At 35.0% G+C, this 25,771-nt stretch overlaps 2 protein-coding genes across 3 annotated transcripts; one reads left to right on the forward strand and one right to left on the reverse strand.

The window, feature by feature from the left end:
- The first annotated feature begins 1,087 nt into the window (after positions 1-1,087).
- On the forward strand, positions 1,088-5,623 carry LOC107638421 (sucrose synthase). Its single transcript, XM_016341675.3, has 12 exons — positions 1,088-1,363; positions 2,067-2,309; positions 2,396-2,547; positions 2,618-2,810; positions 2,905-3,336; positions 3,422-3,595; positions 3,677-3,793; positions 3,873-4,039; positions 4,132-4,356; positions 4,436-4,999; positions 5,087-5,225; positions 5,306-5,623. The coding sequence occupies exons 2-12, from the start codon at positions 2,085-2,087 to the stop codon at positions 5,336-5,338; spliced, it is 2,421 nt and encodes an 806-aa protein (XP_016197161.1). The 5' UTR covers positions 1,088-1,363; positions 2,067-2,084; the 3' UTR covers positions 5,339-5,623.
- A 5,266-nt stretch (positions 5,624-10,889) lies between these two features.
- Positions 10,890-21,621, reverse strand: LOC107638420 (alpha/beta-Hydrolases superfamily protein). 2 transcript variants are annotated; one of them, XM_016341673.3, is made up of 11 exons: positions 20,654-21,621; positions 20,141-20,417; positions 19,794-19,979; positions 19,499-19,651; positions 18,865-19,329; positions 15,871-18,231; positions 15,131-15,336; positions 14,875-15,033; positions 12,485-12,719; positions 11,991-12,298; positions 10,890-11,722 (listed from the first exon to the last, which is right to left on the reverse strand). In XM_016341673.3, exons 1-11 carry the CDS (start codon positions 21,427-21,429, stop codon positions 11,425-11,427), a joined length of 5,424 nt encoding a protein of 1,807 aa, XP_016197159.1. In that variant the 5' UTR covers positions 21,430-21,621; the 3' UTR covers positions 10,890-11,424. The 2 variants fall into 2 exon arrangements, with proteins under 2 accessions (XP_016197159.1, XP_020975928.1); XM_021120269.2 differs by having other exon boundaries at positions 20,141-20,379; positions 20,654-21,539.
- Positions 21,622-25,771: the final 4,150 nt, after the last annotated feature.

Here is a 25,771-nt window from a genome sequence, read left to right on the forward strand (position 1 = left end):
TGATCTTGTCAACCACTTTCTCAATTTCTCTTCTTTATTATCTTTTTCTCACCCTATTTTTGACTGATATTGCGATGACCCGCTAGGCGGGGAACGACGAAAACATCAAAAGGTTGAATGAGACTTCGCTTTACATTGGAGTGGCTGACTTTGAGGTTAATTTTATTATATTTGTTTAATCTAAGTGTGTGGCAATGATTAGGGTAGTCCCGAAGAACCAGAACGTAGTTGGCAAGTTAGTAGTAGGTCTCTAGGAGGAATTTAGAACTCTATTTGCTTGTGCAAGGTTGTTACGACATAATTCTTAATTTGAAACTCTGTTTTTCTTGTGCTAGGTTGTTAGTATGTATTCTAGTTAAGGTTTATTTAGTATGCACTATGTAATTTAGAAATATGTGTAAGTTAGAAACATAGAAATATGTTCCTAAGTAGAAGTAGATGTAAGTAACAAGAAAATATTTATTTTACTTTAATGTGTTCTAATTGCAAAACTAAAAAGAAATTGTAAGAAATAAATAGACAAAAAATTTAAGATTATTTCTTTATAAGACTGAATTTTTTTTATATTCTTCAGAGGCCTCGCCTTCTACTACCCCGACGAGTGAACCATACCCTTCCGCCACCCGACGTCATCGTCCGCTATCTGGCTGAGACTGAGGCTGGATTCGACGATATGGTGTCCCTAATTTTGACAATTTCCTAATTTTGACACTCGTGAAACCATGACATTGAAAGACGCACACGTTTTATCTCTCGTGGGATAAGGTCATTATCTCTCCTGAGGCTTTATTTTGTTTACACAGTAAACGAGATACATAAAAAATTATCTCGTTCACAGTATAAATAAGATAAGAGTGAAAAATTTAAATTGATAAATAATTTTTAAATTATTTATTTTTGATATTATTTTATTTATTAAAATAAAAAATCCAATAAACATGATATATCATATTCATTTAGCATGCGTGGATGTATTTACCAAGAAGGGCACACGTATTCTAGTTCCAGTCTAGCTACGGGTACAAATGGTATAAACATACATAGATTAGGCAATTACAAAATGACCCCTGTCCTCTAACTTCTCGGTGGGGTGGGGTAAGAAAGAGAAAGCCTATTGACCTTTGGTGAATCTCTTAAAATCAATCATATTTTTTTTTATTTTTTTTATATATTAATGGAATTAATAATAATTGATTATTTGTATGATGGTACGTTTATTATGTGAAATACCCATAAAGTGTTGGCGCTGCTGTTGCTTGGTCTATAAATGGAAGCATTCAGCCTGGGTTTCAATTCATTCATTCCTCTTCTCATTAACCCCCCCTCTCTTTTTTGCGTTTACTGTGTTTTCTTTCTCTCATAGGTATTCTATTTTTTCTCTCTCTTCATTTGCTTTCTTTGTCATTTTAGGCTTTACTCTGTTGTTGTTCTGTTTCTTTGCTCATCACTTTTCACTACCACCACCACCACCTCCACTTTCAGAACCAGCTAGAACATCTGCATGTGCATTTTGATCGCTAGATCAGGCTTCAATGTTCTTTGTCTTTGATCCTGAAGCTAACTAGTGATCATTTTGACCTTACACTAGCTCTGCTTTTGGTTCTGTTTCTGGAGGCTAAATTTTCAGTTGGTTTTACTCTGTAAAATTTTGCACTCTACTCGGTTTCTTGGGGGGAACGAGGTTCTGTCGGTTGGTTAACAGAATTTGATGCCCATGCATGTACTTTGGTTAAAGAAGGAACAAAATGAAAAGTTGATTACAGCCTGGCCTTGAACAAAGAGCTTCTTTGTTCGCTTCTCATCATTATTAACTAATTACTTATAATTTTGAAGGAATATAATCTCTAAAGTATGGTTATGAAGTAAATTTAGCTTTGGCCAACAACTTTGGTTGCTCTAGCTGTTCAAATTAATTAAATAAAAAGAAGAAAGTGATTACACTGGAAGATCTGATAATATGTGTATTTATGGGGAAGGTGGTAGGTGAGGGTGTGGGTGGTTGGGGTGTAGATTGAAAAATGATCGAATCCAATCGAATCCTGTTTTGATTTGAGTATTTTGTTCAGGTGGATCGTTGAGAGGGCATGGCCAGCGACCGTTTAACCCGCGTTCACAGCCTCCGTGAAAGGCTTGACGAAACCCTGACAGCCAACAGGAATGAGATTCTAGCTCTTCTGTCGAGGATCGAAGCCAAGGGTAAGGGGATCTTGCAACACCACCAAGTGATTGCTGAGTTTGAGGAAATCCCTGAGGAGAACAGGCAGAAGCTAACTGATGGTGCTTTTGGAGAAGTTCTTAGATCTACTCAGGTAAACAAGTATATATTGGAATATAACATCATCATGATTTGTGTGAATCTTTTTTTCTGAATTTCATTGTTTGCATATATACATAGGAAGCAATTGTTTTGCCTCCCTGGGTTGCTCTGGCAGTTCGTCCAAGGCCTGGTGTTTGGGAGTACCTTCGTGTCAATGTCCATGCTCTTGTTGTAGAAGAGTTGCAAGCTGCCGAGTACTTGCGCTTCAAGGAGGAGCTTGTTGATGGAAGGTAAATCAATTCTTAGCTTTCTTTTTGTCTTGTTTTGGTGCATGCATTCAAGTTTTTTTTGTTGGTGCAGTTCTAATGCCAACTTCGTTCTTGAGTTGGACTTCGAGCCCTTCACTGCCTCCTTCCCTCGCCCAACTCTCAACAAGTCTATCGGTAACGGCGTGCAGTTCCTTAACCGCCACCTGTCCGCAAAACTCTTCCATGACAAGGAGAGCTTGCATCCGCTTCTTGAATTCCTCAGACTTCACAGCTACAAGGGCAAGGTAACTACTTTCCAGTTTCTAGCTAGCCATGTTTGATGACTTCAATGTACACACAGATCTAAGTGATTGTGCAACATTTATACATGATATGCAGACGTTGATGTTGAACGACAGAATCCACAACCCAGATTCACTCCAACATGTTCTAAGGAAGGCGGAGGAGTATCTGGGAACCCTTCCCTCGGAGACTCCTTACTCAGAATTCGAGCACAAGTTCCAGGAGATTGGATTGGAGAGAGGGTGGGGTGACACCGCCGAGCGTGTCCTTGAGTCCATCCAACTCCTCTTGGACCTTCTTGAGGCTCCTGATCCCTGCACCCTTGAGACATTCCTCGATAGAATTCCCATGGTCTTCAACGTTGTCATCCTCTCTCCCCATGGTTACTTCGCCCAAGACAACGTCTTGGGCTACCCTGACACCGGTGGCCAGGTTGTTTACATCTTGGATCAAGTTCGTGCTTTGGAAAATGAGATGCTCCACCGCATCAAGCAACAAGGCTTGGATATCGTACCTCGCATTCTCATCGTAAGTGTTTATTGGTAATCTGTTTGATAGTGTTATGGTATTGATATTCTATCTAACTGGTGCATGTGAATTCTGTGAAATGTAGATCACCCGTCTTCTCCCTGATGCCGTAGGAACCACTTGTGGCCAACGTCTTGAGAAGGTTTTTGGAACCGAGCACTCTCACATTCTTCGTGTTCCCTTCAGAACAGAGAAGGGAATTGTTCGCAAATGGATCTCAAGATTCGAAGTCTGGCCCTATTTGGAAACTTACACCGAGGTAATTCAACTTCCTAGCCCATGTTGATGTGCACATAACAAGATTTTAACCTCCGAACCTGTTGATGTTTCTTTTCATTAGGATGTTGCACATGAACTTGCCAAGGAATTGCAAGGCAAGCCAGATTTGATTGTTGGAAACTACAGTGATGGAAACATTGTTGCCTCCTTGTTGGCACACAAACTAGGTGTCACTCAGGTTGGTATCAGTATCTTAATTAACGTTTTATTGACTATTTTTGAAACTGGAAGTAAAATTTCTCGTTTGTCTGTTGTAGTGTACAATTGCTCATGCACTTGAGAAGACCAAGTATCCCGAATCCGACATTTACTGGAAGAAGTTTGAAGAGAAGTATCACTTCTCATGCCAATTCACAGCTGATCTTTTCGCCATGAACCACACTGACTTCATCATCACCAGTACATTCCAAGAAATTGCCGGAAGGTGAATTTATATGTTAAGATGTGTTTTGTCTTTATGGATTAGTGATGACGTTGGTTGCTAAAGTTGAAGTACATGGCTTGGTGTATAAACAGCAAGGACACAGTTGGACAGTATGAGAGTCACACAGCATTCACCCTCCCCGGACTGTACCGTGTTGTTCACGGCATTGATGTGTTCGATCCAAAGTTCAACATTGTGTCCCCTGGTGCCGATCAAACCATTTACTTCCCATACACTGATGGTAGCCGCAGGTTGACTGCATTCCACCCGGAGATCGAAGAGCTTCTCTACAGCTCAGTGGAGAATGAAGAACACATGTTAGTATCTGTGCCTCCCCTCACACTTACATGAATGGCTAATGCTAATAATAATGCGATTTAATTTTTGTTGCAACAGTTGTGTGTTGAAGGACCGCAGCAAGCCAATCATCTTCACCATGGCTAGGTTGGACCGTGTGAAGAACATCACCGGACTTGTGGAGTGGTACGGCAAAAACGCCCGCCTGCGTGAGCTGGTGAACTTGGTTGTGGTGGCCGGAGACAGGAGGAAGGAGTCGAAGGATCTTGAGGAGAAGGCGGAGATGAAGAAGATGTACGGGCTGATCGAGACGTACAAGCTGAACGGGCAGTTCAGGTGGATCTCGTCACAGATGAACCGTGTGAGGAATGGAGAGCTGTACCGTGTAATTTGCGACACGAAGGGAGCGTTCGTGCAGCCCGCCGTGTACGAAGCGTTCGGGTTGACGGTGGTTGAGGCCATGACATGCGGCTTGCCAACCTTCGCAACATGCAATGGTGGTCCTGCTGAGATCATTGTTCATGGCAAGTCGGGCTTCCACATTGACCCTTACCATGGTGACCGCGCCGCTGATCTGCTCGTTGATTTCTTTGACAAGTGCAAGGTTGATCCAACCCACTGGGACAACATTTCCCAGGGTGGTCTCCAGCGTATTGAAGAGAAGTAAGTCCACTCCACACCCCCAATTTATGCACTTTGTGTTTTTTATTCTGCATTCTTAACCACCACCCATTGTTTTTTGTTCCATAGGTACACATGGCAAATCTACTCTCAGAGGCTTTTGACTCTAACCGGTGTCTATGGCTTCTGGAAGCATGTCTCCAACCTTGACCGCCGTGAGAGCCGCCGTTACCTTGAGATGTTCTATGCTCTTAAATACCGCAAATTGGTATGCTTAATTTTTTGTCTTTCATTTCTGCCTGTGTTCTTCCAAAAACTAATAATGTTTTTTCTTGTGTGTCACATTAGGCCGAGTCTGTGCCACTTGCTGTGGAGGAGTAAACGAGAGACGAGTAGATACAAGCAAGCTAAGGGAATATGGATGATGGAGGATCCGGCTTTTTCTCTATTTCGAGTCTTTATTTCTCTTTGGGTTTTATAAATAATGTGGAAAAATGATTTTGAATTTTGTCAATTAGGATTTTGGATAAAAAAAGTTGAGAAAAATAGTCTTTTCTCGGTTTTTTTTTTTTTTTTTCTTTTTTATGATTTGAATGTTGATTGCAAAGCCTTGAATGTTGGGTGGGGTTTACCCGTTATTTCCAATTTTAAGCTGTGCCTTCGTTATCTCTTGCTCTTCAACTCGTGATACTCAGATAGATAAATAGATTAACTTTAAAAACTGTGACAAAATTAAATTAAAGTGTGTTGAGCAAAGTCATTTCCGCAGTACGCAATTTGATCGCTAAATTGGACAATTTGCAAAATCGTCAATTGTCGTTATTCGATTCGTTGTTCTTCACCAGCGGCAACTTGCAAAGATCAAGTACCTTTTAAGTACGGTAAAATCCAAACTGCGTCATTGCATTACATTGAGATGGCAAGATAAATATCTCATCTTCAAAAGTTGATTGTGGTAAAGACTTGCTATCTCGTTATAATTTAACGAATAACTCTACCATTTAGTTACATATTAATCGTTCCCGGTAACGACAATATATCATTTATAAAAAGTTAATAAAAAGTATAGAGATATTTTCTCTTTAAAAAAAAAAAAACTAGTGATACTTTCAATAGAAAGCATAAGAGTGACATGTTAGGATCCGATAGCAACTTCCCCAGCGTGTTGGCTCATTTGAAGCCCCTGGCTGTGAATGTGTTCTCCACCTATTTGCACAATTAGCATTGGGCCCTCCAAGCATTAGTTCTTTCCCACTTTTGTTTTTCTTCCTTGTCATTTTCTATATTCAACAAATACAAATATCCATTTTCAAAGAGTATAACAAATGGGGGAAAGAAAGAAAGAAAAAAAATAAATAAATGAAAAGAAAAGACAACAATAGTAGTGATTATGATGAAGTTCAAGTTGTACCTGTGATTCCGCTTGCACCAACTAGTTAATTGTGTGTGTGGGGTTGCACTTTAACAGTATCAGTATGACATTATCACTTGTCTCAACTCTCAGGAGTCTTAAAAACGACGTGCTCCTAACCCCCCAAGAACCAAAGCCCAGAGCAAAAGCTTCGATTCATAGTATTCTTTTTAATTTAATTTTTATGCATATTAATATAATTTTTTTTTACACAAATAACTAATCTCATATTAAGTAAAAATACTTAATTTTCAAACTTATTATTTAAAATATCATCTATACACATCAATCCGATTGTCAATATATTAAAATTAAATTATTAATTTTATTCTAAAAACTTGTCTTAAATACATTTATCATTAATTCATCTTAGCAATCTATTTGAATTGTTAATAGCGTTAATTAAATTATCTAGGTCTACTACATTACAATACCTTGTTTGATAAGACATATTACCTGAGAACATGAATTATTTGGAAATATTTAAACATTACTGAAAATCTAATTACACTAAAACAAAATAATATTTTGGCGATGGTTTTTTTTAATGTTTAGTGACAGTATTACTGTCGCTAAATTTTTTTACAACTGTTAAAAAAAGTCATGAATTTGAGCGTCGCCGCCATGTGACATAGTGACAATTTTGGACCACTGTTGGTAAAAAAGTGTCACTAAATTGTTTATGACGATTTTTGAAATATAAATCCATCACTAATTTATAACACTTGTTAAGGTGTTTTTTTATACTATATTTCGCGACGGTTTAAAACTGCCACTATGTTAGTAAATCCTCTGACTTTAGAAAAAGAAAAAGAATTTAGTAACACTTAGTCCAGGTAACCTTGCAAGTTGCAACCACTGCTACTTTGATTGTTAGAGAAAATTGTTGTCATCATCACAATCTGAGCGTCACACATTTACCTAATTTGGGGTAGTGTTAGTAACAATATTTTTATTTGTTGATCTACCGAACGTCCTCATGGTTTATTTAATTATTTAAATATAACTTTTGGAGGGGAAATGAAAGTCTTAGCCTATTGCAGTTTCAACGGCCACCAGGTGCCTTAATCATTTTTCATTTGGCATTTCCCATGCCTTTTTGTCCATATATAATAATCTCGTGCAACATGCTTAATATTGTAGCCATCCTTCTTTGTTTTCACTTATTTGTAGCCATCCTTCTTTGTTTTCGCTGATTTTGTTTTGTGGTAGAATTCTCATTTACAATTGTCTTTCATTTTAAGTTAATAGTTGAGAATTATTAGATGATAATTTAGTCAAACTTATCAAATCATCTAAAAATTCTCAAATATCAATTTCACGGAAAAATAACTACAAGTGAGTTTTCCGAGTTTCCACCTTATTTTGCTGATTGTGAAATGAGAATATGTATGCGGTTGAAAATGAACGAGCAAAACTAGAGAAAATATACTATTAGACAAAATGGGATATGCCAACCTCCAACCTCTTCCTTTCACTGTTGAAGTTTGCTCTATAATTATGTTTCTATAAAGTTTTACACTGTTTGTCTTCTTTATTGACATGATGTTATCCCATTAATATGTTTCTAGAAATATTTACATTCATATTGCACGTTCTTAGTTAAATGTTTAAACTAAATTATTACCACGGCTTATTTCTAATTCATATGCTTTACATTCATATTGCATGTTCTTTTCCAATTTGAAGCAAGGAAGTTGGGAGAAAACAAAAAATCCTCATAATACCGAAATGTAAAGCACAATAATTATCTATATGGTTATTTATATGGTTAGAATTGTAATATGTAAAACCATGTTTGGATGGAGACAAAATTAATCTTTGCCGTCATCAAACTTTTTTTTTCCCCGATATGTAGGAGAACTAACCACCGTTGAGAATTGGCTCTAATATGGACCGTCAGTTGTTGAGAGGCATAGCTGGATTGGAAAATATCAAAATAATCCAATTCCAGCTTTCACGTGCTGACATATTTTTCTACAATGATTATGATGATTTGCTATGTGCAATTCCGTCTTAAAGTTATGAAATTCAGCTTATTTTGACTGTGATATTTAGAAAGCGATTTACATTTAAGCAATATTGGCTGGCTTTTAGATGCTTCGTAATGCAAAAGGGAAGATGCTAGTATGCTACTCCAGTGTATGAGTTTTGTTTTACTTGTTCGGGATGGCACATAAATGTTGGATCTGATGCTCAGTCTTGGAATCCACTTTTGCTAATAGTGTTAGTGTTACTATTCTCCTATGTATGTTACAGGTTACAACCAAACACGAGTGTAGTATGATTCGTAATTAATTTTGGGGTGAATACTAAAATTGGTCTTTAAAAAATTTTAGATTGGATGCTTTCATTCTCAACAAATTTTTATTCGCCAGAAGTATTTGATAATTATTTTTATAGAACAAATTGGTCCCTTTGTTATATAATAAATTTCTAACAAATAAGATAATTAAATCTCAAAAAATATCGCTATAAGATAAATAAGTCCCTCTTTGAAACTGCAAAGGGACCAATATTGCTGGTAGAAATAGTTCTCAAAGACTTATAGTAAATAAATATTTATTGACAATCAAAATGTTCAATTTAAAATCCTTTTAGTACCAATTTGGATGTTTATTCTTAATTTAGACACTCATATAGCAAGAGAAACACTTGAAGAAGTCTCTTAACAATTGGGACAATGCCTTACTCTTCCTTTTAACCAATACTTGAATCCTCAATGTATTCCTCAAAATGAGTCTCAAACCTAAAGTCCAAATAAAAAGTTAATTATACCTCAATGTCAACCCTCTCCGTTAGCATAGTGATTGAAGACTAGAAATGATGCCCATTTGGAGAAAAAAGAATGACTCCAATATTTGGAAAGGAATCTGTTCGGCGTGGCAAGATGTGGAGCGGAACTCTATTTGGAGAGTTGGAAACGGTTCTAAAATAAATTTTTGGGAACACAATTGGGTTTCAACAGCTGGCTGTCTCAATCAATATACTCTGCAGGTAAGTGAAACAAATAATTCTAATATATCACTAAATGACTTCTTGCTGGTTTCAAGGGACTGGGATGCAAATAAGCTAAGGACCTGGCTGCCGGAGGAGTTAGTGGAAAAAATTATCGCGATGACACCTCCCTCACCATGGAAAGATGATGACCAATTGGCTTGGAACCTCTCAAGTGATGGAACCTTCAACCTCAAATCAGCCTATAACTCCTTGGACCGAAATCCTTCAATGCCGGTCCAGGTCTTTAAGTATGTTTGGAAATGGAATGGTCCTGAAAGAATCCGATACCTTCTCTGGTTAGTAACTAATGAGGCTATTCTTACTAATGCTACAAGAGCTAGAAGACACATGACTAATATTGTTAACTGTCCGAGATGTAACGCTGAGGAAGAAACTACCATTCACGTCTTTCGGGACTGCCAATTTGCCAGAAAAGTATGGTCTTCTCTAGTTCCTCAAGATCATTTGAATGAGTTTTTCAACACAGATTTACCGGAGTGGATTTTGCTTAATCTGAGTCAAAGAGGTAACTGGCCATGCACTTTTGGAATGGGAATATCAGCCCTATGGTATGATAGAAATAAGCTGGTTTTCGAAGGAAAAATTTCTGCTCCAGGTACGGTTGCTATTTCTATTCACAAACGGACAACTGAAGTATTAAATTGCTTGAGAAAGAATCTTATCAAGGAGCAGCCCAACAGGTCAGATCACCTCATCCGGTGGATACCACCGCCGGAGAGTATTATAAAAATCAATGTTGATGGCTCGTTTTACTCGCACAATAATAACGCCGCTTGTGGCGGGGTTTTTAGAGACCAGGGGGATAGATTCTTAAAAGGCTTTTCATGCAACCTTGGCAGCTGTTCCATAATGCTTGCAGAATTATGGGCTGTCATCAAAGGCCTCCAAATAGCAACGGCAAATGATATTCATCATGTCATCATCGAATCAGACTCTAAGATGGCTCTTAATTTTGTCAGAAACGGATGTCTTGATTCTCATCCTTGCGCGACCTTGATCAAAGATATCAATATCCTTGCAGGACGCATCCCCTCTATTAAGTGGAATCACATTTTTAGAGAAGCAAACACTGTTGCTGATTGCCTAGCCAAGAAGGGCACGAGCTTCCCAACGGATTGCACATTTTTGATGCACCACCACCTGATTCTCTTCATTTTCTGTTTTCTGATTATCATGGTTGCCTTCGAATAAGAGGTACCATTTGAGTGTTTTCTCCTGCTGTTGGGTCCTTGACCCTCCTTTTTCACCAAAAAAAAAAGAAATGATGCCCATTAGTGCTAGGAAACTAATATATTTTGTGATTTATAGTCATTAATTAATCATCATTAATATTTTTAATGCTGTAAAATTATATCTAATGATGTAAAATTATACATTTTTTTCTTGATAGTTAAATGCTAGTTAGATTTTGATGAAAGTACTGACCTTGAAATTTTCTCACACTCCAATTTCTAGTGTTCATCAGCATTACATGACACTCCCAGTTAAATGCCACATATATTAGCAATTCCAATTCTAAATGGAATCTTCTTTATTATTGCTTTGGCAATATTGGAGTCACGACCATTATCTTTGCTCAAAGCAAGCAAAACAAAAATGTAAACCCCAACATGTAGGGTGCTACATCCTAATTTCTATTCTCTGCTTCATATGACATTCTGATAAATAATGATACAAGTGGAAAATTTTACAGGGCCAAACCCCCGGGGGTAAGCTGTACACTTAGATTATGCACAAACAAAAAACTTCGTATAAAACCTATACTTTTTCTACTTACAAAATTGACACTGTACATCGTACCCAAAATCCAAAACTCACACCGTGTTCTAGTGACCGCAATAAGTTCCATATGAGAATTTAGCTTGATACGTATGAAGAACTCAAGCCTTCATATCTTTTTTCCAAAATTCCATCTTTCTTTGCATTCCCCTTGATTAATGTCTTCCATTCTGTGCTCAAGAAAATCTCATCTGTGTATGACAGAAGTTAAAAAAGTTCGAAAACTGCTTCCAACGGCTTTCAATGATGAATATTTTTATTCCTGGGCTTCCTTCTTTTGTGTGCGTGTGGGGTAGAGAAGTATTGCCAATGAAAAAGAAAACACCAACCCAACTAAACCACTGAAGGGTTGAAATGGATGAGTGCCGGTTACCCAAAGAGGAAAGTTTCCCGGGTTACTATATGTTAAAAGGCCACCCTTTTGCAAGAAAAAAGTGGATGTGATTATCCCAGTGCGTATCCCTATCGGAATTGAGAGGCTACCTCCATTTCTCTGTCGGGCACCTGACAGAGACAAAGATAAAAGCCAAAGTCCTGGTACTGCTATCAGAGACCTGGAAACCAAAGCAAAAGAAATGAAAAGATTTTGAATTGACAAATGAGAATATGGAGGTAATAATAAAAATATACGTCATCACAGTTTAGTTTGGTAAATACTGTGTCCTACACAAACCAATAACTACAACTAAAATCGGCCATAAAAACCATAGACTTCTCAGTGTTGTTAACAGAAGGGGAAAAAAGAAACCAAATATATGTCCTGTGAAATCCAAATCATAACCATGAATAATATCCAAAACAAACTCCAGAAAGAAAACAAACCTCTGCAATAAAGAAAATACTAGCCCTGAAATGATGACTCCATGAAAATACCCCAGATCAACTGCAATTTCTTGTGGCAACCATGACCTAAAAAGCAATTCTTCCACCAGGGCAATGCCACTGGCCATTACAGTTCCTTGAACAACCACCAAAAGCATTTTCCCGTACACTTTAAAACATGTCACAGCATCTAAAGATGACGGACTACAAGGCCATGAAAAAGTTGCACAACCAAGAAATGCATTCACAGCATGGATTGAAAAAACGAGGATGATGCCACCAAGGAAGCCCTTCAACAATTCAAATATCTGCAAGAACCACCAAAAATTTTAAAACATAAATTCTCGTTACTGTAATTTCAATTTTTATTATACATATTCCAGGGGCAAAGAAGAAGATTGAAACATGATATTGACATTTGACAACACACTCCAATACTATCGTCAGATATTTATTCTGAGACATTTTTACTGATTTTCATCTCAAACGTGTACCTGGTGTGACGATTTCAAGTCCAAACCATACTGCTCAAATGCATTTTCGTACCCACGGATTCTTTTTCCCCATAACATGATAAGTATCACTGTTGAAGTGTACAGGCCAACGATGCAAGTGAACTCGGCAAATCTGGAAGGGGTCTGTGTTGTCCAGCTCCGAACCAATGTCGGAAGCAATGGAATAGCAACAGGAGACCATAGAACAAGGATCATCCCAACAAATCCGAAAATCCTAAAGGAAAGATAGTGATTTTGAGAATCACGTAAGGGTATGAATAAATTCACAATCATCACTCAAGCATTATGGGTGCATAGTAAAAGAGGGATACATTACACGGACCAATATCGCATCTCTCTACTGAAAGGGTTAAGATAAACTAACAGACCACTCAGGATTATCTACCAAATTGGACCAATATTACAGAAGGCACCATAAGTTCATATTGGTGCATATAACATTAATTTGTTACCCACCAAGCCACTTCCACATGTACAATGTAACACAAGCAGGCACATATCAAGTTTTTGTTTAGAAAATAAAGATATATAAAGAGATAAAACTAACTATATGGTTATACCAAGTTATTTTGAGTAGTATATACCAATTGGAGCCTATATCTTAATTATAAATCTATGAAGGAAGTTGCACCTTAGATCACAATCATGTCCAGGAAAGCAGTTTTACAATGGTGTATAAATCACATAATCATCTATTCTCTATTATAGTATATAAAAAGAGAGACCAAAATAGTGTTTAACAAGCTAATGACACCTAATTTTTAATTTTCTATGAATTTGTTATGTTAACACTAAACTTAGTTAACATAGAGATAAAAATATATCTATATAATCACATTTAGAATATCATAGTAAATAGCATCTATGTAACCAACTTATCATCAATTTCATAATTTTTCATATTAAACTCTTCAATTATCTAGATGATGTTAGTTTATATCAAAAGTCTAAATTCTAATATTGCATGTCCTATTGTTGAGTAAACATTATTTTATAAAATGAATTTAATTTTGAGGCACGGCCAATGTAAAGTAGTTTTACACGTGCATCCAATTACGCGATGCCACATTAGTAAAAATAACTACCTTTCACATTGACTGCGTGATAGTCATCCAAAAGAATGGATGTGATTGCACGACTTTGTAAAACGCTTTACATTGTCAGTGCATCAAAATTAAACTCTTATAAAATTATACAAAAAAAAGAGATCAAAGTAGTATTAAAGTAGGCTAATGACACCTAAGTATTATGTAACTAACCTATCATCAATTTCATAATTTCTCACATTGAATTCTTCAATTATATAAAAGAAATTATATTATAGAAGATGTAAGTTCATTTCAATGGTTTAAATTCTAATATTGCATGTCCTATTTGTTGAGTAAACTTTATTTTATAAAATTATGAAAATTATATAAAGAAGAGATCAAAATATTATTAAAGTAAGCTAATGACAGTAAAATTTTTTAAGTTCTATATAAAATTATCACGTTAATACTAAATTTAATTTTTAACAACACAGAAAATATCATATTCATTTAGAAGCTTTTAATAATGATAATAAAATTTGACAACCAATTATATTAATGACATAAAGACTGAAAACACTATGTAAAAACTAAAAATTGTGTATATTCATAAATGAATAGAACTGAAATAAAAATATTTGTCATTATTTGAGTATTATACATATTTTCACTCCTATACTAAAAATGTTAGAATGCAAGAAGTAAATCCATATATTTGTGAATCATTTTTAAATCAATACTTAGAGAAGAAGAAAAAAAAAGTCAAAATAGGTTTTATGTAGATTTATACAAAATATATATATTTGTATATAATACAGTATTTACTATACATTTTAAAATTAGATTAAATAATTCTATTAGAAAATATTTTATTAAACATTTTAAATTACTTTATTTTCTAATACCAAAGAATATTCTCATTTATATCCTTGTATGTGCGAATTTAAATCTAGTTAAGACTATTTCTGAGGCCTACACTTCAGTCAAACCACCATGAAATTCTTCAGTGTGTATACACTAAAAATAGACAACAATCTTTGCATTGCCTTATAGCTAATTCAAGTGTTTTTTTAATAAATCTAGTGGTAGAATTTTAGGTTAGGATGGCAGGCAGCAAAATTATTATCTTCAGATTTCTTGAAGATCTCTTACATATGTTTAACAAAAAATTGCTTATCAAAAGTTAACATGTGGCTCTCAACTAAAGTTAACAAACAGTATAATTGTGGCTGAATCATCACAGTTTCCATCATCTATCCCATTATCCCAAAATGAACAGACAAGCACTTGCAGCACTGCATGAAAACATTGTAGTAATGAATGTTGACCAGTTCAATTTACCTCTGATATAAGGAGCGTTCAGCTATACGCAAGAAAGAGATAAGCCTGTCCGTCAAACTCATTGCTCCACGTATACCACCCCATAGTAAAGCAATTTTTCCAACTAGCCTCAACAGGCCACCACCTTTCTGTCCTAAATCAGCAAGCATTGCAACCAGCCTGTTCAAGAACGGCAAGTTGTGAGAAATCATTATTAGAAAGAAAATGTAAAAGAAGAGGAAGTCAATGTGTCTTGGTATATTATGCATCTTCTGACCTCTCTTGATCCACCTCACCACCTTCTTTAGTAGGTACAACTGGAGCAGCAACTGACATTGCTTTCTCTGCAAGGCTTGTAACTAGGTTATTCTGGTTCTTCTCAGAGACCTCTTCTACAAACTGTTTTGGTCCCTTTTGATGTTGATCCTTGATTTTCAAAGGCAATGATGATCTTTCAGCAGTTCCACTGCCTTGTTGTGGATCCTGGAACAGAAATATCAAACTCAGACAACTCTTTCTCAACAAACCAGCAGTTTTATTTTAACTTAGCAAACTAGTAATCAGTCTGCTTCACGGCTTTCACCACACTGAATTTTGGGATATACACAGCTCAATATGGTTTGACATCAATAGAAACTTTAGGAAAAAGTAAATGCTTACGCGAAACAGAAGTACAAAGGGAAACACTAAATAATAAATGAGTCAGCATGCAGATTAATGACCATGAGAGTGTTTGCCAAAAAAAAGAGGGGGGGGGGGGAGGGGAAGAAAAAAGATCATGTACAATATAAAAGGAATAGATACATTAAGGTATTCTTAACATCAGGTTTCCTAAAAGGAATTGTGAGCAGTTGAGCACATACTGAAATGCTTCAATGTCATTCCTAATTACCTATATCCAAAATATAGTTAAATAGATCAAATACTAAGACAAAAAAATAACCCATATCTACATGTATAGATGTTTACAGTGCAACAAAGAAGGCAGAAACCATTATGAATTGATGGAACTAATACCTCTTGTTGCATAAGTAGAGCAGAAGCACCTAGAGCAGCTGTAACAGCGCCAACCATGACAGTATTTTTGCTCGAATTTTCTGATATACTTTCTGCCTCCTCTCTCTTGGTGGGATTCTCCAAACTACTCTTCTCTAGGGGCACTTGATCTATCTCAGCAACAGTGACGTTGCCATAATTCTTTTTGCCAGGTTTTTCCTCATTTTCATCACTATGAGATACTCTCTGTACATTATCTTGAAGCGTAGTTACATTAAAATATTCTCTCAAGGCAGCTAAGATGGACCCTACAATAACACCAACAGGCATCACTAGTCTCAGGTAACCCGTTTCCTGAACAGAGGATGAAATTACACCAATGATATGCTCCCCATCAAGAGTTCCAATTTTCTCTGCATCACCCTGTACAATATGAAATTGACCTTCTGTACATAATTGCACCTTACTATGTGCAACAGCAAGTGATATCTCATTCGCCACATGTTCGAGATCTACTTCAAGTATCAATTTCATTTCATTCATTTCTGATGCATTCAGCTTGCGACCAACTTCTATCTTCAAAGCATCTAATACTCTCTTTTTCACAAATTGGATCAATTCCTCTGACTGCTCACTTGTATCAATCACCTCATTCATAGTGTCTGATGACACGAACTCTTCGATAGGTTCTTGTTTTTTGTCAGTATCTAATATTACGTATGATGGTTCAATATACTCCTGTGCATCAGAAGATTTTGCAGATGAGTGGGCCTTCATCTTTAATACAGCCTCCTCGCTAGTTGCAGGGTAATTAGCAGCATTTTCTATGTTTTGTGGTTGATCAAAGAGCTTCCATTGACCTTCTGCTGGGAAGTAGTCAAGAAACAATGCAGTTGTGGTGTCTAAATCAAGTGATTTGGAAGGAATCTTTGAAACAAGACATTTACGGAGGTATTCATTATAGGGAGAGTCCCCATATAAGAGTGGCATTCTATTTACTGGTTGTTGTCCATCCCATTTATGAGAGAGAAATCTTTGGTCAATCAATTGACTATTCATATTAGTTCCTTTATGAACTATATGGTTTTCAGAGTCACAATTTTCAGAATTGAAGACTCCGCTCCTGTTAGTTGTGTTGAGGGTATTAGTTAGTTGTTCCCCTTTATCACAAGAATAACTCTCCAAGCACACGGCATTGTTGTGATTTTTGCCAGAAGAACCACCAGATGTCTTGGAATCCATGCTTTGATCATCAGAATGCTTCTTTTCTCCTAACTCCCGTTCAAAGTCTTTTCCATTCTTGTCTTCACCTTTGTTGTTTGAGCTCTGCTCAAGCTGAGATAGCATGTTTTCTATTACACCAAACACACTATTGATAGCCACTTGGGTGGAATCATCCATCCCGGTTAAGGCATCCAATGCTTGAGAAACACTAAAGGCAGCAGAACTAGAATCAGATCTAGTTGAGTTAGTTTGATGTGAAATATGCTGTGTATTTTTGTTGTCTTTCTTCTCACTATCATTACCTTCCCCTTCTGTTGTTTGGTGCTCAGAGGGCATAGGAGGCGAAGTCAGATCTTTTGCATCTGTTAACGTCATTTTACTTTGATCACCTTCCCCTTCTGTTGTTTGGTGCTCAGAGGGCCTAGGAGGCGAAGACAGATCTTTTGCATCTGTTAATGTCATTTTACTTTGATCATTTGAGAGATCCTGACTTTTTTGCTCAACCTTCTGAACATTACTCTCTTCCTTCATGTCTGTTCTAGCCATTTCACTGTTTGGGTTTTTCTGTTCAGCACCAGCTTCTGCTTCAATGCGAACTACCTCAGCAGGTTGGTTCGGAGTGTATGGTTTTGCACCTGTTTCAGATCCCTTCTCACCATGATCAATATCAGTGTTTTTTTCTTTTAACTCCTCTTCGGTGCCATTATTGTCTCTAGACTCACTAGTTTCCGCCCTAGAAGTACTAGAAGAACCAACTTCATTGCCGGATTCTTGAGATTGGGTTAAATTTCCTGAATTTGATGATTTCTCCAAGGGAAGAACTTCTGTTTCTGTTTTTCCAGCAGGCTTGCCCGTGCCGTCTGATACATTGTCAGAGCCACCAACAGAACCACTAGTCTTTTTCATCTGATTCGATGAGGACTGATCAGCTAACACACCTTCAGTACCTGATGATACTCTGGATTTTTCTTGGTTCTTTTTACCTGATAATGCTTCGCGGGACTGAGGAATATGAAGAATCTTATCAAACTTCAATTCAGACCCACGTGCATGCATAATTGCAGTCACAGAATCTGTTAACTTCCCACGAACATCTTCTGGCACAGCATCTTGCAAAGCTTTCATGAGTGTCTCTCCTTGACCCACAGCAGTTAATACCTTCAAATTAGTAACAAACGTCACCGCAATACAAAACTTTAAAGCCAAGCTAAAATTTACGCAAGCATACAAGTAAATATATCATTGTATACAAATCGATGTAGAAAACCAACCGATGCCACACCTGTTTTTAAAGGCCATAAGTTAGACACTATTTCTAGCAAAGCATACACTAGTATAAAAGTGAGATTTTTATCCTCTAAACAACATGAAACATCATGAAGCCACATAAACATAAAAAAAAAAGGGGGAGGGAGGGGGACAAAATAACATAATCATATTCTCGTAGACCAATAGTCCAAAAGTTTTTGGTAATTGATTGAAACTTTAACATCCAATTAACCAAGTCCATAAGAGCAAAGAATGAATAATAGCCAATTTTGAAAATTTATATAAAATAAATAGTCAAATGATCAGAAACTGTTATCAAAAAATAAACATGAAGAATTACAATTCAATTCAGAATGATATGAATCTTTGATATGATTAAAGGAAAAGCTTCAACCGCAGGAGGGATATTTGTGTATACATTTACCAATACGGGGGAAGGTGAAGAAACAATGGTGTGATAGAACATAAATAAACCCGACAAACAAAGAAATGGCACCTCGCAGATAACACATTAAACTTTACCTTTTTCTTCTGCTCTTCTGTTAGAGTACCAGGCATGGTAACATCAAGCATATTTATTACCACTTGTGCTGTCTGTAGAACTTGACCATTTTCACCATCTATAGAGCCGACATTCCCTTCTTGAATTAGTTTGGCATCAGTGGAGCTTGTCTCCTGTAAAGCACCATTTTTTACTTGCAATCTCATATCTTCATGGTAAAGATTACTTTGTAAATCCTGTTTGGGCCTGACATTGAGGTTGGCATCAGTATTACTTTCTTCGAGAAAATCTTGAGTAGGATCAACCAAATATCCATTAAATGCATCCGATCGAGTAAGATCCAACAATTTCCTCGCTTTATCATTCTTATCCGGTCTTATTTCCTCTACAACAGCCAGTCCCTTAGAAGGATTTACGGTAACATCTATATCTGTCAGAAGAGGATGACGTCCCTTTAAGAGTCCAAGCTCCACAGCTGTGAGCCACTACAAATATAACACACATAAAATAACACTCAAAACAATAGAATAGAAAAGACACGGCTAGAAGAATTCCAAACTTGAGGAATAATAAATATATTTAAATAAATAAAATAAATAAATAAATAAATAAGACAACATGGTCATGCATAATTAGATAGCAAGAGAGGTTTACCTCGATTGTTAGAAGCTGGCACCATGACATAGCAGACCTGTCAGTATCAATAACACTAGATGGTGAACAAGAACATAGGAGCAGGCTTGTGTATGGATTTTCTGCAATCAGATTGCGTGGAACTGAGAAAGCTGGAATCATCCCATTATCACTCTGATAAAATTACATAATGGTAAGTCTTGTGGATTTGCATGCATGCATAGGGAAGTTAGCACTTGGCAAATAACAAATCACATGAAAGTAATGCATATAGAACATAATGGAGATGTTGGCATAAAAAGTAATGCATGTTTACCTGTATGAAGAGAACAGGAATTTTGATATCCCTAATCACATTCCGTGAGCTGCATTTTGAATAAAAGTCTTGTATTGCTCCAAACCCATAAGATACCATAGATATTGCTTCATCAAAGTCACGTACAGATTTTGCCAACAGAGCCTTTTCCACATCAAAATCTTTTGTTTTGCCTTGAAACAGTGCCTATAGATTGATATGTTTGTATAGAATGATTTCCAGAGAAATCATAATAAATGCTGTTAAGAGATATGTGACATATAATAGAATACAAATGCATATGTGAAATCAGATTGCATGGGTTATCTCAATGCAGGTTAAGTAAAGAATGAAAGTAACTAGTTTACCTTATTGGTTTGTAGAATATCTATGAGTCCACTGGTGAGTTTCTGATCGGAAATATTATGGTAAGGTGATGTCCTTGTAGCTTCATCCAAATCAAAAGGATTGTCTATACACGTGACTGCCGTGAGCGGTGTTCTCTCCCCAACCTCTGCCAGGTATTTTGTCAGCATGTTTGCACCATATCCCCAGCCAACACCCATCAAGGTTGTCCAAGGCCTTGCCTTGTTGATATAGTTTATAGCTATGCAGATATCATCACTGTCAGCAGCCGTAAATAACCTACATAACATAAAGTAGTTAAGAAGTCCCTACCATGTTCACCTATCTTAACCATTAATATAAGGTACTCCCATTCGGCCATTCCAATATATTACACAGGGAAAGAATAGTACATATCATAACCCTTTGGTTGATTCTGAATCCCTAACTACTTGTACATGAGTGGATTATTGATTGATGCAAATGCAATAAATACATAGCATAAGCATCAATGAAGAAGGGAAAAAAAACGATACCGGGGAGTGGTGAGGGGTGAACGGGCGCATCCTCTGGGATTCATGACAACAGGAAAGAAGCCTCTCTTGAGAGATTCAACCACAAACCTCCTTATGTTCCTCTCATTGCTTCCTTCTGTAGTTCCAGGAACAAGCAGCAGAGTAGAATCCAAACCACGCTCCTCTTCCAACTCCAAATTGGAAGGCCAATCCAACGAAACAACACCTCCATCCTCTGTACTCACGCACACTCTCTGGAAGCTCAAGCACTCCGCCTTCTCGTCACACTCCGAATCCCTGACCTCGATCCTGCCGCTGTTGATGGTGACGTAACGCCTCTCCTCCGTGACGAGCTTCTGGCTGGCGTCGGCCTCAAAGGACACCGTAGGGCAGCGCAGAAGAACGAAGCGGTTGAAAGGCGTGGGGCTGGAGAAGAGGATCCACTCGCCAATATCGGGAGCGGGCAGCGGTTTCTTGGGGGAATTAATGCGGGAGATGTAGAGTGCGGCGCCGGAGGCAAAACCGAGGGCGGGAGTGATGAAATCAAGGGAGTTGACGGAAGGGTAGTGCGTGATTAAGCTCTGGAAGAGATTCTCGAAGGGGGAGGGTGAAGATTCTGGTGGCATAGAGCAGGCGAGTAGTGTGGGCATGGCCATGCGCTTGTGCTTATGCTTATGCTTCAGCCTTGGGCGCCTGAAAACGCGAAACTCCCGTGGCCGAAAAGGTTTAGAAGAAAGATGAGGGTTGAAGTCGAAGGTGAAATTGGAGGAAGAAGAAGAAGAAGAAGTGAGGGTCATGGTAGGTTGAATATGGCTTTGATGGAGGGAGGTTCCTCTTGTAATTAATTATATGGCTTAGCTTATGGTTCCTCCCTCAACATTCAACAAGATTACGGTCCAAATTTAATTTAATCGTCTCTTACATGGCTAAACTCATCACCGCATGTTACCATCAACTATATATACATTGCTCTCACTCAATTCATCATCTCTCGTCTCCTCCCAAGTTCTAGAGTTTTGTAGGGACTAGGGAGGGTCCTCATTTATAGGCCCAAAGGCCCATTTATATTGGACCCCTTGCGTCTTCCACACTTTGTAGGATACTTTCACCTACAAATTACACCAAAAAGGAAAAAAGGGCCTCCACTAAATTTTATAATCCTTGTTTATCCAAAATCATAGAGGCCTTTCTCTTGTCTTTATATGTATGTGTGTGTTACCAAGTCATTTATAGTTTCTTGTCCAAAAACAAAAGATATTTTTTGTTTAAAGAAATTTAATCTCCATGTCCCAAAAACAAAAAAAATTAATCTTCATGCAATGTTGATGTACAACAAAGGAAACTAGCTTTGCATGTGAAAAAAATAGGGAAAATTGAGAGTGTAAAGTGTAATCTTTAACCCTCAATTACTCTCTCTCGTATTTGTACTTGGTCCCACTTATAAAATTAAAGGTAAGAGATTATACTTTACTTCTTTAATTGTTTTAAAAAATAGAGACGATCCAATTATATCCATAAATCTACGATATTTGTCAGTATCTGATTCGATATTTGCAAATATGATCCATTCCACGTGATAATCCACACTTTAATTGAGTTGGGTTACGAATATCACATATATATTCGTGGATTTGATTCACATATCCGTAGATTTATACCAAATAATAAATAAATAAATTATATTGATGTTTCATTTTAATTAATAATTATTATTTATATATGCATTATTTTATTTTTATTATTTAACAAAATTTATTTTAATAATATTTTAGAAGTAAATATATTTAAAAGAGTGAAAACAGATATTATTAGAAAAAAAAAGTTGTTTTATTAATCTTTTATAGAAATAGACTTTTTTTAATATATTTTTATTTTTATTTTTTTTACTAGATAATTTTTAATTATGAAATTAAAAAAAAATCAATTTTGGACTATACTATGAACTTTGGGTCAATTTTTTGCCCTTGATAATAGGTTATTAGATGGAAACTTAAGAGATTTTGATTAGAACATGAGATATTTGTATTTGATAGTTAAAAAAACTCTTGACACATTAAGAGAAGGAAAAAGGACGAGAACAAATTTAAACAGAATAAATAGTTCATTTATTTCAGTGCCTAACTTTTTTAAATCATGCTTAATTAAATTGAGCCCGTTAAATGATTCATTTTTGTAATTTTTTTAACTAAATACTCACTCTATCTTTATGAAAATGTTTGGTAACCAAAGAAAATCGGAGGCCACTCAGATAAACACGCCTAAAACGTCTTTTTTTAAAGATTTTTTTATGTTGTGTTTTAATTGGTTTTGGTATAATTTATTCGGTGTTCCTCATCACATATTATTAAATTTTTCAAAAGATTTTCTTTCCAAAAACAATAAAAAACATTTAATTTGGACTAAAACAAAAAAGGTAATAGATTAACTATTAGATTTTTTTTAAAAGATTATTTACATAAAAAAATATATCACATTCATAAATATATATATATATATATATAAAACAAGCTCAAGCGTTTAAAAATTTTTATAAATAAAAAAAATAATTAATTTATATTCGTACAATATATAAAATAATTACTATATTATTATTATATTATAGATTAAGATTCACTAATTTAATTTTTTTTTATTTTTAATATAAGTATTAGAAATAAATAAAATTTTTATAATTAAATGTAATGTAACAAAATATATATAATATTAATTAGTTCTTAAAAATTTTAAAAAAATAGTTTCTCATTTTAGTAAAATAACTATTTATTAAAGTAGACAAATTAATTATTTTTTTCTCATATACGGTTTTTTTAAGACATAAAAGCAATTAATTAGGACATTGGTTAAGATAATTAAAGTCACTATTTCATTAAATTTTTAATTTAAAGAAAAATCCTAGTTAATTTTGGTATAGAAATTTCGAATTTAAAAATATTTATAAAAATTATGTTGAATTTTGATTTATTTGATTTTCATTTAAATTAATCACTACATAAGTTAAAGTTCTGTTTTGAAGTTATATTCGAGCTTTAATCTGATTTTTAAAGTTTCGATTTACTTAGTTTGATTTATTAACTTAGGTATCCGTAACTCATATTAGGGTTTTAAGTGTTTAGTTGAAAATAAAAAATAAGGTAAAAAAATTTCAATTGTCACATCAAATAGTCACTAGAATGTATAATGTAGCAGTCGTTAGTCCATTTCAGCATGTCGTTAACGATTTTGTGAGACAGTGACAAAAATAAGATTAGGAACCAATGTGAGTCATAACTATTAAGTTGGGAGACATAATTGTTAGAACTGATTAGGAACCAATTGGGAGACATAATTTGTTATTACTTGATTAGGAACCAATTGTGAGTCATAACTATTAAATTGAGTAAATCGAAATTTTTGAAATTAGATTGAAATATAATTGTTAGAACTGAACCAGTGATCGAACCGATCAAGCTATTGGTTCACTGGTTTATTGGTTCAACTGATAAATCACTGGTTGAACCGATAAAACTGGTATCACGTAAATATAAAATAGTTAAAAACTTAAAATTAAAATTTGAAATGCATATCTTCACTAACATTTTATGAAGAATCAAGTCTCAACTTCTAAAAATAACTAATATAAAAAAAACCATAAAATTTTAATACTACAATAGCATCTTATTTTGACACAATAAAAAAATAATTAATTCACAAAGCCTATCATCTAACTATAATATCAATAGATTTTAACACTAACATCAAAACAAATAACCTTAATCACAATACTAGCAATAAAATAGATCAAGTAAATTAATAAATTTTTAGTGAAATTTATATTTATATTAATAATGGTATATAATAAAAATATAATTAATTTTAAAAATAGAAAAAACAAAAATTAAATTAAATTAGATATTTATGTATACTATATAATTAGTATTTGTCAAATATAGTACTTAGAAGTGCAATGGCTAAGTGGCAAGTAGAGGTTACTTTTGCTCCAAGGTTCTTGGTTCGAGACCTTGTGGAGACATTTTAAAAATTTTTTCAAACAGACCAGTTTGGTTAGACCAGTCCAAATAGTAAACCGAACTGGACTATAATCCAGTTCTAGTCCGGTTCACTAATTTTTTGGTCGAACCAACCGATCCAGTTCGGTTTTTACAACTATGGATATAATAATGGTAATTAAGTTGACCATTTAGTTGTTTTAATGGTAATTAAAATCTAATAATAGTTTATAATAAAAGAAACATTCTTTTGCAACAATGAACCTATAGTAATAGTTAGGGGTATTCATAGATTAGATCATATCCATATAAATTCACAGTATTTATCCGTATCTGATCTGTAATTTGAGAATATGATCTGATCTGTAAGATGATCGGATTGGATCGAATCGGATCCACACTCTAATCAGATAGAAGTAAATATGTTTAAAAAAGTAAACAAAAAAAATTATTGACTTTTTTTTATAAAAATAAATTTTTTTTATATTTTTTATTTTATGGATATATTTGATATCTGATCCAAACATAAAAAGTGCGAATATCGAATTTGATCTAATGAGTTTAGTGCGGATTGGATCGAAATTTCAGCCATATCCCATCTGTAAACACCTCTAGCAATAATAACTAAAAAAATTATAATGATTATATTTTTAACTAAGAGGAAGTGCAAAAAAAAAGTACTAAATACAAAAACATTTAATCAAATATTAAAAAAAATTTTACTTTAAAACATACCGTTGGACTTTTTTTGCTCATATATATATATATATATATATAAAATATAATAATAATAATAATAATAATAATAATAATAATAATAATAATAATATGATAATTGCTTTGTATATCACATAAATATAAATGTTTTTTTTCTATGATCTTAAGAAAGGTTTTGTAAGTCTCTAACTTTGTTGTCGATTTTTGTAGTGTTAGCTCTCATATTATCAATTTGATTCATATATAATTCGGATGATAAATTATTTGATGACGTGCTTTCTTTTTTACTGTGATATACTTGTTTTATTATTATTATTATTATGTACATTAAAAAATAACAGGCCAAATTATTGCCATAACATAATAGAAGTATGGAAGTTTATCATTCTTCTCTAATGGAGGAAACAAAATTCTTTTCAATAATTTATTTAACGTT

The sequence above is a fragment of the Arachis ipaensis genome, chromosome B4, assembly GCF_059453495.1.
Source record: "Arachis ipaensis isolate K30076 ecotype BB chromosome B4, ASM5945349v1, whole genome shotgun sequence".
NCBI classification, from domain to species: Eukaryota; Viridiplantae; Streptophyta; class Magnoliopsida; order Fabales; family Fabaceae; genus Arachis; species Arachis ipaensis.